This window comes from Myodes glareolus, chromosome 3, assembly GCF_982192425.1.
Source record: "Myodes glareolus chromosome 3, mMyoGla1.1, whole genome shotgun sequence".
Classification (NCBI taxonomy): domain Eukaryota; kingdom Metazoa; phylum Chordata; class Mammalia; order Rodentia; family Cricetidae; genus Myodes; species Myodes glareolus.
The window spans coordinates 77,251,097-77,264,041 of NC_142028.1; the positions used below are offsets into that span (position 1 = coordinate 77,251,097).

At 44.5% G+C, this 12,945-nt stretch overlaps 2 protein-coding genes across 6 annotated transcripts in view; both read right to left on the reverse strand.

Annotated features, from left to right (window-relative positions):
- Positions 1–658: 658 nt before the first annotated feature.
- On the reverse strand, positions 659–5,730 carry Ccdc17 (coiled-coil domain containing 17). Of its 2 annotated transcripts, none has more exons than XM_048443956.3 (14): positions 4,443–5,730; positions 4,084–4,290; positions 3,930–4,007; positions 3,656–3,827; positions 3,415–3,577; positions 3,239–3,319; positions 3,025–3,143; positions 2,698–2,805; positions 2,352–2,491; positions 2,153–2,247; positions 1,806–2,003; positions 1,473–1,674; positions 1,286–1,402; positions 659–1,049 (listed from the first exon to the last, which is right to left on the reverse strand). In XM_048443956.3, exons 1-14 carry the CDS (start codon positions 4,500–4,502, stop codon positions 915–917), a joined length of 1,875 nt encoding a protein of 624 aa, XP_048299913.3. In that variant the 5' UTR covers positions 4,503–5,730; the 3' UTR covers positions 659–914. The 2 variants fall into 2 exon arrangements, with proteins under 2 accessions (XP_048299913.3, XP_048299912.3); XM_048443955.3 differs by having other exon boundaries at positions 2,153–2,250.
- A 1,065-nt stretch (positions 5,731–6,795) lies between these two features.
- Positions 6,796–12,945, reverse strand: part of Gpbp1l1 (GC-rich promoter binding protein 1 like 1) — a 42,034-nt gene continuing 35,884 nt past the window's right edge. For 3 of the 4 annotated variants that reach the window (XM_085686466.2, XM_048443962.3, XM_048443961.3), the window contains exons 8-12: positions 12,344–12,484; positions 11,557–11,742; positions 10,254–10,378; positions 9,461–9,563; positions 6,796–7,661 (exon numbers count right to left, since the gene is read on the reverse strand). In XM_085686466.2, coding sequence (XP_085542592.2) covers positions 7,509–7,661; positions 9,461–9,563; positions 10,254–10,378; positions 11,557–11,742; positions 12,344–12,484 — 708 coding nt within the window. In that variant the 3' untranslated portion in view covers positions 6,796–7,508. The remainder of the gene's footprint in view (positions 7,662–9,460; positions 9,564–10,253; positions 10,379–11,556; positions 11,743–12,343; positions 12,485–12,945) is intronic. The other variant, XM_048443964.3, reaches the window with a different exon arrangement.

The following is a 12,945-nucleotide window of genomic DNA, read 5'->3' on the forward strand; positions in this document are numbered from 1 at the left end:
AGAACAGGCCTGCCTCTCCCTCCCGATGCTGGGATTAAAGGCGTGTGCCATCACCACCCGGCTACACTGACTCTTTCAAAGGCCACTGTTGGAGCAGCATAGAGCCTGGGGTCAAAGTAGTGTTGAGTGCAGATGGCATTGTGCTGAAATGACAGTTTTTTGTTTTTGTGTTTTTTGGTTTTTCCTCACAAATTATTTCTCTGGGCTGGTCACTAAGGCTTGGGCTCATCCTGACTTTCAACTTTGTATTGTTATATTCTGAGTCCTAAGGTGTTTTTCTTCATCTTTCCAGTTAGAATTGACTTGATATGATCAGTACAAGATCTTTGCTGATTGGATTTGTAGTTGTTCAGAATGCTATTCCAGTACATGATCTACTTGGCTGGAACAACTGGGCTGAGGTCTATGCTGTAATCTAAATCTTCAGGAGTTTCCTGTATGTTGTAAGCTTTGGATTGTGGATAGATTTTTGTCTAGAAGTACTGAGGAAGCTGGGACTGTAGTGAAATCTGACAATAAAGTTAGCTTTAGTATAGCCTAGCTATTTTCAGAGATTTGAATGCCAGGCAGTTACTGTGGATATCTGAAATCACTTAACTTCTCAATCTGTTTTGCAAAAGGAAAAATGTACAGGAAAAAAAAACCCTAGTTGGCTTAGTTGGAGTTTATCTAGGCTTTATTTAAAAAACTGCAGGTCAGGTTGGGCGGTGGTGGTGCACGCCTTTATTCCCAGCACTCGGGAGGCAGAGGCAGGTTGATTTCTTGAGTTTGAGGGCAATGTGGTCTACAAGAGCAAATTCCAGGATAGCTAGGACTATTATATAGAAAAATCCTTTTTCGAAAAACCAAAAGAAAAAAAAAAAGCCACAGGTCTAGAACTAGGCCTTCTGTCTCAGAAACTTGATGGGTTTGGGTCAAAACTGGTGGGGTCTCAAATGCTCATCTTCATCCTTGACACTGATGAAAGCCTCTTCTGTGGAAGGTCGGGGGTCTACAAAGCCAGAATTGTGGGTGAAGGAACTGGTTTCTGGTGAAGATGGATTGGATACCTGTAGAACATGAAAAGGTAGGTTTTTTTTTGGTTTTTTTTTTTTTTGTTCTTATTTTAATTTAAGCAGAACTAGAGGTAAAAAGATTGTGGAGTTTATCTGTGGACAAAGTCAAAGAAAAGCAAGTTTTGCCACACAGTGTTTAATGGGTAAATTTTAAGGATCAAATGGTTAATATAGCATACTCGCTAATAGAAGCTGATCAGTCATACTTCCTAGCTGCAGTGGATTCTTACCAGTGGTGGGTACAGGTATTGGTACTCATGGGCACTTGCTGGATTGATCTCTGCCAGCTTCTGGACTTCTGCGTCTCTTGCATTCACCAGTCTCAGAAAGAGCTCAGCTTGACCTGCCTGGGGAAAAGGAAGAGTGGTACTCCATCTGAATCTTGGAGTAGACCCAGTCCCTACCCTCCACACGTACCTGGGGAATCTCATTCTGGCCAAGACTGAGGTTGGAGTTAGTAGGAAGGACCTGAAGTGGGAGGCGCCAACGCCCACTAAGCATCTGCTTATCTTGGTCAAATAGCAATAGTGAGGCCCAAGCCTTTGGTTGTGGTGCCCATGTAACTCCCTGCCAGGCATGTAGTTCACAGATCAAAGATACCAGTGATGATGGAGGCAATCTGTAGAACAACCAATGCCATATAATACTAAGCCAAAATACGTTCTTGGTGCTTTTTGTTCTCAGTCCCCAGGAGCACCTGTGTACAGATTAAACAATGAGGTTAGGCCTTCATTACTGACAGTGACTGACCTGGGTACAGGCTGCCTGCTTCCAAGGATGGCACAGTTGCCCATAGGTCCAGGAGCTGATGGTAAGCAAAGGGCTGGAGGCAATGCTGTGGTCCCTCCTGTATTCTGTCCATCCTGGGTCAATCTTGTCATTAGCTGCACCCAAACCCAAGAAGCCTCAAGGCCCCGTAGGAAGTCATAGAAAATGACAAGGCCAGCCCTGAAGAATACAAATCTAAGCACACAAATCACCAAATCCCTCCCGTTCCCCACCTCTCCCAGTACTCCAACACTAGATAGCTCCTGTGTGTGTACTTAAATGTCTACTGGCTGAGTTAAAGAGGCTGTGGAGGAGAGAGCTGCCCTCACCTAGGATCATACGGTGCAGGACCTAGAACATCGGATGCTGGTAGGAAGAAGTGGCGATCCAGACCTAAGTTCCTTGTCATGGTTCCATTAAGTATCTGCTGTGGACAAGAGTTCAACCATACAAAACTGCAAATTGCCCATGCTCCCCGAACTGCATGCCAGGATTGCCAGCCATCAACCCAATTGCCAGTTTCCTCACAGATGTTGAAGTGCCATGGAAATTCTGGACATTTGTTGAACTTGGCATTGGGGGTGCAACTGGTGGAAGGAGGAAAGAGTTATCGCCCCTTCTACTCAGGTGTGGCCAGAGATCAGCTAGGAGCTGAGGCTCCGTGGGTCCTAGAAACAGAAAAAATTGGCTTGAGCTAGAGGAAGCCTTAAACTGAAGTGAAAAATCGGTAAAATAGTTATATACAAAGGGCACAAGGATAGGTGCATAGACACAAAACGATGATACAGATATGGGCCTCATTTTCCAGGCATGGACACTTCACCCCTTCTCCTGGGCTGAGTATGGGCTAGGAAGGAGTTGGGTTTTCACTCACCCCAGGGTGCCAGACTCAGGCCCTTCTGCAAGGCTTGTATTTCTACCTCCAGGAGCCGGTTTTCTGCTTCCACCACTAGAAGCTCCTCAGAGGCGGCACTTACTTTTTCTGAGATGAATTAAAGTAACGTGTCATCCTTTACACTATGTAATTCTCCAACATTAAGGTTTTCCTGTGCAAGTCTGAATTTATCAGCTGACAAAAGGTTTTCCTGCCTTGACCTCAGGCGGCTCCTACCCTAGTGGTGCGTTCCCTCTCACCCTTTTCTCCTCCCAAGCCTAGGACCTCAGTGTGCAAAGGCTCTCTAGGCTTGCCCCTCCTGCTCACCCTTGCGATTCTGACACCGCCTCAACTCCAGGGCTGACGCCTCCACTTGCAGCTGCCATATTTTGTCCAAAACTCCGGGGTCCCGGCCACCACCGCGCACGTAGGCCTCACGTAGGGCCCTAGCAGGGAGGCAGCAGAAAGCAGTCTCCCCAGCCTGAACAGCCTCCCGCCCCTACACTCCCCCCACCCCCCATCCCCGCGCTCGGGACCTCACCGGATCTCTGCTGGCAGTGTTCCCGGCTTGACGTGCACTTGACAACATCTCTCTGCCTCCATAAAAGAGTCTCTCTGGATGCTGACGCGGGGAGGTGATGTCACGGACCCGCGGCCAATCCCGAGCCCATAGCCCCGCCCCCACTCGCGCAGCGCAAGGCTCCGCGGGAGTCTCACCTGGGCTGCGCCTGGAGCGCTAATACGCGCGCCCCCAGCCTTTGCAGAGCGTCCCGTGTCCGGCCGGCCTCTGCCTTGAGTTCTCGGAGCTCGCGCTCCAGGCCGAATGGCGCGGATAGTCCTCCCATGGGTCCCGCTACGCCAAGGAGGCGCCGTTTTAGCTCTGAGGGAGACAGGGGCCGAGTCAGGGTGAGTCTAGCACAGCGGCAAGGCCCCGCGGCGATGCCTCCCTACCTCTCACCCTCTCCGCGGCGCTCCAGGGCCTGGCTTTGCGCTTCTGTCTCCGCTACGCGCCTGGCGCGGGTTCCCTGCAATGCACGCAGCCTCTCGCCAGGGCTTCCTGCAGTCCGCGAGGTGGCACCCTCAGTCGCCCAGGGGCGCATTTCCTTTAGGGACAGTCTCAGCAACTGCACCTGAAAGTAATGGGACCCGCTAGCTCTGAACTGGGTGATCTCCCTCAAGTGTTACCTAAGGCATGAAGTTTGTATCTACGTTGGGTATAGGTGGGTGTGTACCTCCTCTGTCAACCTCTTTAGAGCAGATTTACTGGCCTCCTCCTGCTCTGGATGGCTCTGTTGCTCTTGTGCCACTATCTGGGGACAGGGAGACGAAGACTCCTGAGAATCCTGCTTGCTGGAAAACCTAGCCCCAACCACTGACGACCCTTACCGTGGTGCCCCGTTCTTCCATGGCTTCTGAAGGCTGTGTTCCATCTATCACCTCCGGAGTCAGCCGACCAATGCAGAATCGCTGGGTGTGGGTGGCCAACAAAGCCCAGGAGCGGAAAACCATGTCACAGGACTCACAAGGCAGAAATCCGAACTCCCCAGAGTAATCGGCCATGGGATGGGATCCCTTAATGACACCAGTGGAGTCCTATAGAGAGTATGGAAAAAGAGGAGGGAAAGAACAGAAAGAAAAGGCCAACTCTTAGATCTCCAAGATCTGCAAATTTATGTTTATGTTTGGGGAGGTGCCCTAGCTCCCTGGGCAGCAAGTACAGGCCTAGACAGGCCAGAACAATGTACCTTGCCACCTCTGGGAGGAGCCCCAGTTGAGAAAGTCTCAGTCTGTTCCATCCATTGCATGAGTTTGGCCAAGTTTGGCAGCAGCTTCGATTTCTTTCCTTACAGAAAAGGCAGCATCTTTGCCTAACTGGGCCGTTATCACTTTGAACACACCATAGCCTCTGGCAGGCAAGTGTTGTCTCTATCAATGATGTTCTTTGAAGAGGATAGGATTCAAGTTAGTGCTCTTCTCCACCGCAGGGAACACTAGAAGCTGCAATCTGTGTGCCTCTAAACAAACAGAACTACCGGGCTCCAGCTGTAGACAGAATCATAGACTGGTCAAATCATCTTCAACTCCACACAAGTCTGTGCAGCTATCAGGATGTAAAGCAGTTATCAAAGCACTCCTTTTCTAAACAAGACAGGGTCCTAAAGGTGTTCGCTGCAAACACCCCAAATATGAGGAACAAGTTACAAAGTGTAAAAAATACTCTCAATTTACCTCAATTCCATGAGAAAAAGATCAACTTAGAATTGTTATGAAAACAAACTGGTAAATGGCTAAACCTTAATCTTTGTTTACTTCTTAACCCCAAGTTTGATGTTTTTTCCCCAGCAACATTCTTAACTCATTGATTTAAAGGTGCTTTCTGTTGTTGTTGTGTGTATGGTTATTTTGTATTTGTGTACCAAACGCATGCAGTTCCTGAGAAGGCTAGAAGAGGGAACCCCTGGATGTTGTATAATTTTAAGATGTGCTAATTTGTTTATGCTGTGGAAAATTTGTTGTAATGATGCAAAGATGTGTTGCATTTGTTTAACTCTGAAGCTGTTATTTTGCCTGTCTAAAACACCTGATGGTCTAATAAAGAGTTGAACGGCCAGTAGCTAGGCAGGAGAAAGGCAGGGCAGGTGGGCAGAGAGAATAGGAGGGAAGTAAGGAGGAGCAAGACAGAACCAGGAGAGGAGGACATCAGGGACCAGCTGCCCAGCTACCAGCCGCCTAGCTACACAGCAAGCTAGAGAAAGATGTAAAGAAAGGTATACAGAAATAGAAAAAGGTAAAAGGTAGATGGGATAATTTAAGATAAACTGGCTAAAAACAAGCCAAGCTAAGGCCGTGCCATTTGTAAGAATAAGACTCAATGTGTGTGGTTTATTTGGGAGTTGGGTGTCGGGACCCCAATGTCCTCTCCTTGTTCTATCTTGCTCCTCTGCCTTTTTCCTCAGTTTTCTCCTTCTGTTTTACACTCTCTGCCTGCCAGCAATGCCTATCCTTTCTCCTGCCTCACTATTGACTGTTCAGCTCTTTTTATTAGACAGCCAGAGAGTCACAGCTTTTACATAATAAAACTAATGTAACACAAAATATATCTTTACATCATTAAATGGTCAACAGTATAAACAAATTAACACATCTTAAAATAATATTCTGCAACACAAGTGTGCAGGCTATAGGCACATGTACAACTCAGAGAACAACCTGTGGGAATCAGTTCTCGTCTTCTACCACCTTGTGATCCCAGGGACTGAATGCTAGTTGTCAGACACAGGCAAGAAGTACCTTAATCCATCTTGACGGTCATCTTTATGATTTGCAAATGGCTCCCTTAATGATACTGCACTACAAGCAGCACAGGCTGCCGCATGCTCTTCGTCAGTCTACCTTCCTGGTCCTGCTACGTTTACCTCTCTCTCCTTTCCTCTGGTTTGGTCAACACAGTTTCTTTTTAGACACAACACTTAAGCTTATATATCATTCATCCCTGTCTTATCAATACGATATTGCTTTGCATCTACTAGGGACAGCAAAAGGACGCTATTACAGATATCTAGCTCTTAGCACACAGAATTTTGTTCTAAAGTTTCATCTTTTCTAAAAGAACGACTTCATTGGCCACTGGCCAGGCACGGTTCAATCATGCCCCAATGCACCCAGTTTTTTTCTTTTCTTTTTTTAAGACAGGGTTTCTCTGTGTAGCCTTAACTGTCCTGGAACTCTTGTCACAGAGAAACTCTTGCTTCTGCCTCCCAAATGCTGGAATTAAAGATGAGTACCACCACCACCTGCCTCCCAGTTCTTATGAAGTAGTAAACCGAGTCGGACCTCCTTTAAAACACACAGAAAGCACCCAAACCCATGCACACTGGTGAATCCTTGGCACTAAAACATTCTTTCAGGAAAGAAACTGTAGTTTATTATGAATAATTTATTGCACAGGTTTTTCTGCATCGAATTTTTGCTAAAAGGAACAAGAATGCAGGTGGGGCTGAATTCAGTTTTCTTCCAGACTTCTAAAAATATTTCCCCTAAAAAAAAATCCACTCTCTAATTTTAAAGAAAATATATTTCTTACACAAGACAATCCAAACTGATGCAAAATATTTATTCCACGTTAGTTATTTTATGCAGTAGTTCCCCTCAACAGACTTGTGACAACCACATCTTTTAAATCTGTAAATAATGTTATCAAAATAATCTTAATCTTTGAAATCTCACAAAAATTCATATTTTACAATCCACCCTGAATATCAAGGCTGCAAGAATAACATTTCCTATATCCAAATATTTTACAGCTGTACCCAAAAAGAAAACAACAACAACAAAAAAATAAAACAAAAACAACCACATATGCCTGGTTAAGGGCTAAGTTGCCCGAGCAGCCAAAAATAAAATATCCAAATTATTAGCATTAATTTAATACAATTATAACTTCAATAGTCACTTTGTCATTGACAATGATTGCTTGAGCACAGGGGTGAGTGCCCAAGGGCTGGTAGTGGGCACTGTGGTCAGAGCAGCATCTCCCTGCATCTCTGCACTGCCAGCTCCCACTTGTGCACGGCCCCACAGGTACTGTGTGTGTGCTTAAAAAATTCCACCACACAAATGTCTCTCTATTAAGCAGATAACAAAGAATAACAACAAAAGTTAAGCAAGACAATTGCTCTCTCTTTGGGATATGATTATTTCCCTTGTGCATGAAGTATTCAACAACATAAGAAAAGGAAAAGAACACTTTTATATTCTCTAAACACAAAGCTGAGCTCAGTGGGGCAGGTCAATGGTGAGCACTTATATTTCTACTTCCAGGCATCGTCATCTGACGTCTCACTGCTGCTTGTTTCTGTGTCGGAATCCTCACCCTCTGCATTCATAGTGCTTCTCCACGGGGAGAACAGGCTGGAACTGCGGCTCAGCAACAAGCTGTTTTTTCCAAACCCATTTCTTCGTAGCTATGGAACACAGGAGAGAAAGAAAACATTTCTAACATCTCTTAAAGAAGTACTTTTCAAACTTAAATGCAAAGATGAACCTTACAAGGATTTTCTCTGTTTAATTTAGAAACAGGGCCTTAACTATGTAGCCCTGGATCTCCCTAAGTAGACCATGCCAGCCTCTGCCTCAAGTGCTGGGCTGAGCTTGAAGATGTATGCTACTACACCTGGGTCATCCAATCAAGCCTTTTTTTTTTTTTTTTAAAGTCACAGTCTAAGCAGGGGAATGGTGGCGCACACCTTTAACTCTATTACTTGGAGGCAGAGACAGGTGGATCTTGGTGAGTTCGAGGCCAGCCCAGTCTACAAAGTGGGTTCCAAGAAACCCAAAACAAAAAAACACCACCACCACCACCACAAAATCACAGTCTAAGCATGTACGATCTGTGGGGTTTTAGAGCCCTATTTCAAACAGTTCTAAGTGGTAAATCTTATGTCAGCCTGTACACTGGCTCCATTATGAGATTTCCCAGGTATCATTTATGCTTTAAATATTATCATTATTACTGCCCCCCCCCCAGTTTCTCTGTGTATCCACATTGATTGTCCTGGAACTCTCTGTAGTTCAGGATGGCAAACTCAGAGACCTGCCTGCTTCTGCCTCCTGAGTGCTGGGGATTAAAGGCATGTGCCACCACTGCTCAGCCAAGATTTATTTTTCTCATCTTTTATTTATTTTACACGCCAACCACAGTTTCCGTCCCTCCTCCCACCTCTTTTCTATTCGGCCCCCACCACCCACTCCTCAGAAAGGGTAAGACTTCCCAAGAGCAGACAGCAAAGCCTGGCATATCAAGCTGAGGCAGGACTAGGCTCCTCACCCCTGCATGAAGGCTGAGCAACGTATCCCACCATAGGGAATGTGTTTCAAAAAGCCATCTCATGTACCAGTGACAGATCCTGGTCCCACTTCAGTCAAGAATTTTATTTTTAATTATGTGTGTGGTATCTATGGAAGCTAGACACCTCAAATTCTTTTGAGCTGGAGTTACAGGTAGTTGTGAGCCAAAATGGCTGCTAAGAAACGAACTCAGGTCCTAGGCAAGTACTGGATGCCCTCTTAACCACCTGGAAATCTCTCTCTAGCCCACTGTCTATGCTGCAGAGAGAAACAAATGAGGTCTGTAGAGATGTCATTTCTTTTGTTAATTTTTGTATTATAAACCTCGGATCTGGTAATGTTTTACTCTGTTAAAATCTAAGCATTAACCGAGTCAATTTACATAAGCTTTTTGGTTCCTTAGCTCTGGTCAAAATGCCAGAAGGACAGGGATGGTTTTCCTAAAGAATCAGAGCAACCCTATTGGTTCTGGTAAGGGATTAAGAGCTGTGAACATGGAACCTGTTACTTTCCAAATCTGCTCACGGGCCTGGCCTGTGAGATTCCTACTGTACAGGCAGTGTGACACCCAATACCCTGTTTCTACAGTGGTAATTTAAGTCTTTCTATTTATTTTTATGTTCATTGGTGTTTTGTCTACATGTACACCTGTGTGAGGATGTGATGGTGTCAGAAGCCCTGCAACAGGAGTTACAGTCGAGCTGCCGTGTGGGTGCTGGGAATTGAACCCAGTCCTCTGGAAGAGTAGTCAGTGCTCTTAACCGCTGAGCCAATCTCTCCGGGAACTCAATGCAAACCAGGCTAGGATTAAAGTCATGTATCACCACCATAACTGGTGAGAATCTGTCTAAAGACAGGGCAAGAGATGCTAAGCAGTTAGCTCAGTGTCAGGGAAGGCTCAGGGATGGGTGCGCACCTGCTCTGTTCTCATGTGGAACTCCTTGAGCTCATCTTCTGTGAGTGGAAGGCAACTCTCATCGTTTTCCGGATATTCCTGCCATCCCATTGCTTTTAATAACCTGGAGGAGGCAAAACAACAGAGAAGAAAACATGATGCTAGTAAGCTTGACCACGAAGCCTACGAGCAACCATGGGAAATGCCTGCCCAAATCCAATGGATGTTACAGAAGGAATTTTGATTCATCAAAGCAGGACAATTTACTCAGTTGCTCATAATTAAACAGACACTCTTCCTGGTTAACAGATTTTTTTGATCTCATGGCTTTGTGGCCTCTCTCATAACCTCAGGAACCTCTCAAGTTCCTCTAGACCAGTGGTTCTCAACTGTGGAACACAACCCCTTTGTGGGTCAAAAGATCCTTTCACAGGGGTTACATATGGGATATCCTGCATATCAGATATTTACATTATGATTCATAACAGTAGCAAAATTACAGTTATGAAGTAGTAACAAGGCAGACTATTCAATATATAAGGCCTTTGGTTAAAACAGTTGCTTGCATATATAGGATTCTCAGGCTTCTCAAAGCCCTTTTAAAGTAATTGCTCAGCTGGGAAAACACATCTGTGGGAGGCCTTCTCTGCCCTGATTATATTCCTAAAACAAAGTCTGAAATTAAACTCAGAGAATGTCCAGTGGGCAATAGGGCTAACCTGGGGTAACAAGAGTAAGTCAGGATCTCATGGTCACATCTCTCTCAAGTTTTAAAAGTATGTTTAAGGGTGTTAGACACCACTCATCTTCTCACCTGTGCTCTGCTTCCAGAGAGTGGGACAGGACCTCCCCTTCTTCCACAATGGGTAGAGAAAGTCCGTTCTGAAGACAATCTTGTTCTCCATTTTCCTTTGGTTCGGGTGTGTGGCTGCCCTCTAACTGTAATAAGAAAAGGATGGACAGACTTGGTTCAATGATCATTTGTGGCAAGGTAAGCAACCAGAATATTTCCCAGACCACATCTCACCCTCAACCTATGCAGGTTTTGTCCATTTAAAAATCAAGATCTGCTGTGCCAATAAACTAACTGGAGTCAAACGATCCAGAACATGCAAGGCTAAGGATGTGTGTGCATGGACATCATAACAAGGTCACTGATCTAAATCTACATTGTACAGAACAACTGAAAATGAGCAGGAGAGAGCAAAGGCTGAGCTCATTAAAAGCAAGTTTTGCTCTGTTAAAGACACTGTTTAGAGAACAATACAGCATGACAGCACATGCCTGTAATCCTAGTAGTGAGGAGGTAGAGGAACCAAAATCAAGAATTCAAAGGCAGTACGGGTTATAATATACTGAGACCCAGCACTCCTTATCTGGTAAAAACCTTATTCTCTATGATATACAAAGAACACTTAAAAATTCAACATTCAGATAATTAACAATTTAATTAAAAGAAGGGACTGGAAGTGGTGGCGCACATTTTTAATCCCAGTACAATTATTCTCAAATCCTACATGTTAATGTAAAATAGTTCACATTCAAATGTTCCTTCCAATAAAACCATATAGAAAAGTTATCAAGGTCAGGTCGGGTAAGGTGGCGCACGCCTTTGACCCCAGCGCTTAGAGGGCAGAGGCAGATGGAGTGAGAAGACAGCTATGAGCACATAGTGATACCCTGCCTCAAAGAAAAAAGAAAACAAAAGGGCATGTAAGATGGTTCACTGGGTGAACCATCTTACATGCAACCAAACCTAATGGTTTGAGTTTGATGCCTGAAATCTGCAAGTAGTTCCTGGCCTCCACTAGTGGATTTTTGTGGTACACGGACACACCCACTTGCACTTAAGGAAAAAAAAAGTTAAAAAAAAAAAAACAAAAACTAGCTGCTGGTGGTGCACGCCTTTAAACCTAGCACTCAGGGTAGAGGCAAGCACATCTCTGAGGACAGCCCAGTCTACAGAGTTAAGTTCAGGGGCAGTAGGACTACACATAGAAACCTGTCTTAAAACAAACCAAAAACCATAAAAAACAGACAAACAAGAGAATAAACAATCAAAAAAATTCCACATATAACAATAATACGTAGTACAGCAAACAATTTCACATTCTTACCCTCTCCAGCTTGTCACAGTCTCTGCTTTCTGAGCAGTCTCCATTCCGTTCATCCTTCAGAGTCTTCAGGAACTCACTCTTCCTGTCCGTGGTTCGGCGGGTCAGCTTGGTCAGGCGGGAGGAGCTGATCTCAATGGGAGGGGTAGTACTGGAGGGACTCTGGACAACAGCACAAACAGATTGCTCCTAACAGTAAACAGCAAAAACTAGGAATCCTTGAACTACTTTCTATACCATACTAATTTGTCTTTTGCGTAAAAAACAGGGCTGGAGATAAGCTCAGTGGTTAAGAGCTCTGGTTATTCTTCTAAAGGACCCAGGTTCAATTCCCAGAACCTCATGATTACAACATTCTGTAACTAGGGGGATCTGAGATATACATACAGGGAAAACACCCACATACATGAAACAATAAAACCTCCCCACAAACCAATTCATTGTCAAACACTAGTTTTCTGGGACACTGATTACACAGGTTTATATCATACACTGACTGTTTTTTTTTTTTTCCCTTTTTGGCATGAGGATCAGATGCTGAAGGTTACTCATTCTCAGCATGGGCAACATAAAATTCTCTTTTTAAAAAAGAGAAGCTAGAGAGATGGCTCAGTGGTTAAAGCACTGAGTGCTCTTCCAGAGGACCTGGGTTGAATTCTCAGCACCCACATGGTGGCGCACAACTATAATTCCAGTTTCAGGGGACCCAACACCCACAGCAAAACACCAATAGTAACAAAATAAACAAATACATAAAAGAAAAGGCTGCCCTACAGTTTTCCTTACTCACCTCTTTGGGAGAGTTTAGAACTACACCAGCAGCTAGTACCACTGGCTTAATAACAGAAATTGGATTGGTAAAAGCAGACTCCCGGCTAGAGGAAAGGGATCCTGATTTGTGCTCCATTCTGTTAGCTTTCCATGCATTGGGCTATAAGGGAACAAAGAAAAAAATCAGTCAAAATCAGCACACAAATGGGAGCATAGATTGCAAAACCAAAACTAGAATGTGAAATGCTATGCAGGGATATAAATTCTCTGAGCTTACCTGTCAACATGCATGAAACCTTTCTGAGTTTAAGCAGATGGGAAACAGAAAGGCCATGAGGTATGTGTGGTCAGATTTATCAGCTTTCTTTACCAGGCTAGTTCACAAAGAAAGGAAAATTTCCACTCATTTACAACCCCCTACACCTTTGTAATTTTGTGTGTGTGTGATTGTTAATTTCCACAAAGAACACCAGAAAAAAAAATGGAGTTTTCTAAAAATTTTGATAGTGATAGGCTAGTTCTATGCTAGGATGTATATTGTAAATGGCATACAGTCCTTGTGTGAGCCCAGAGGCCATTTTTTGGCTCAGTTTTGTGGGGTCTGGCCATAGTGCCAACTAT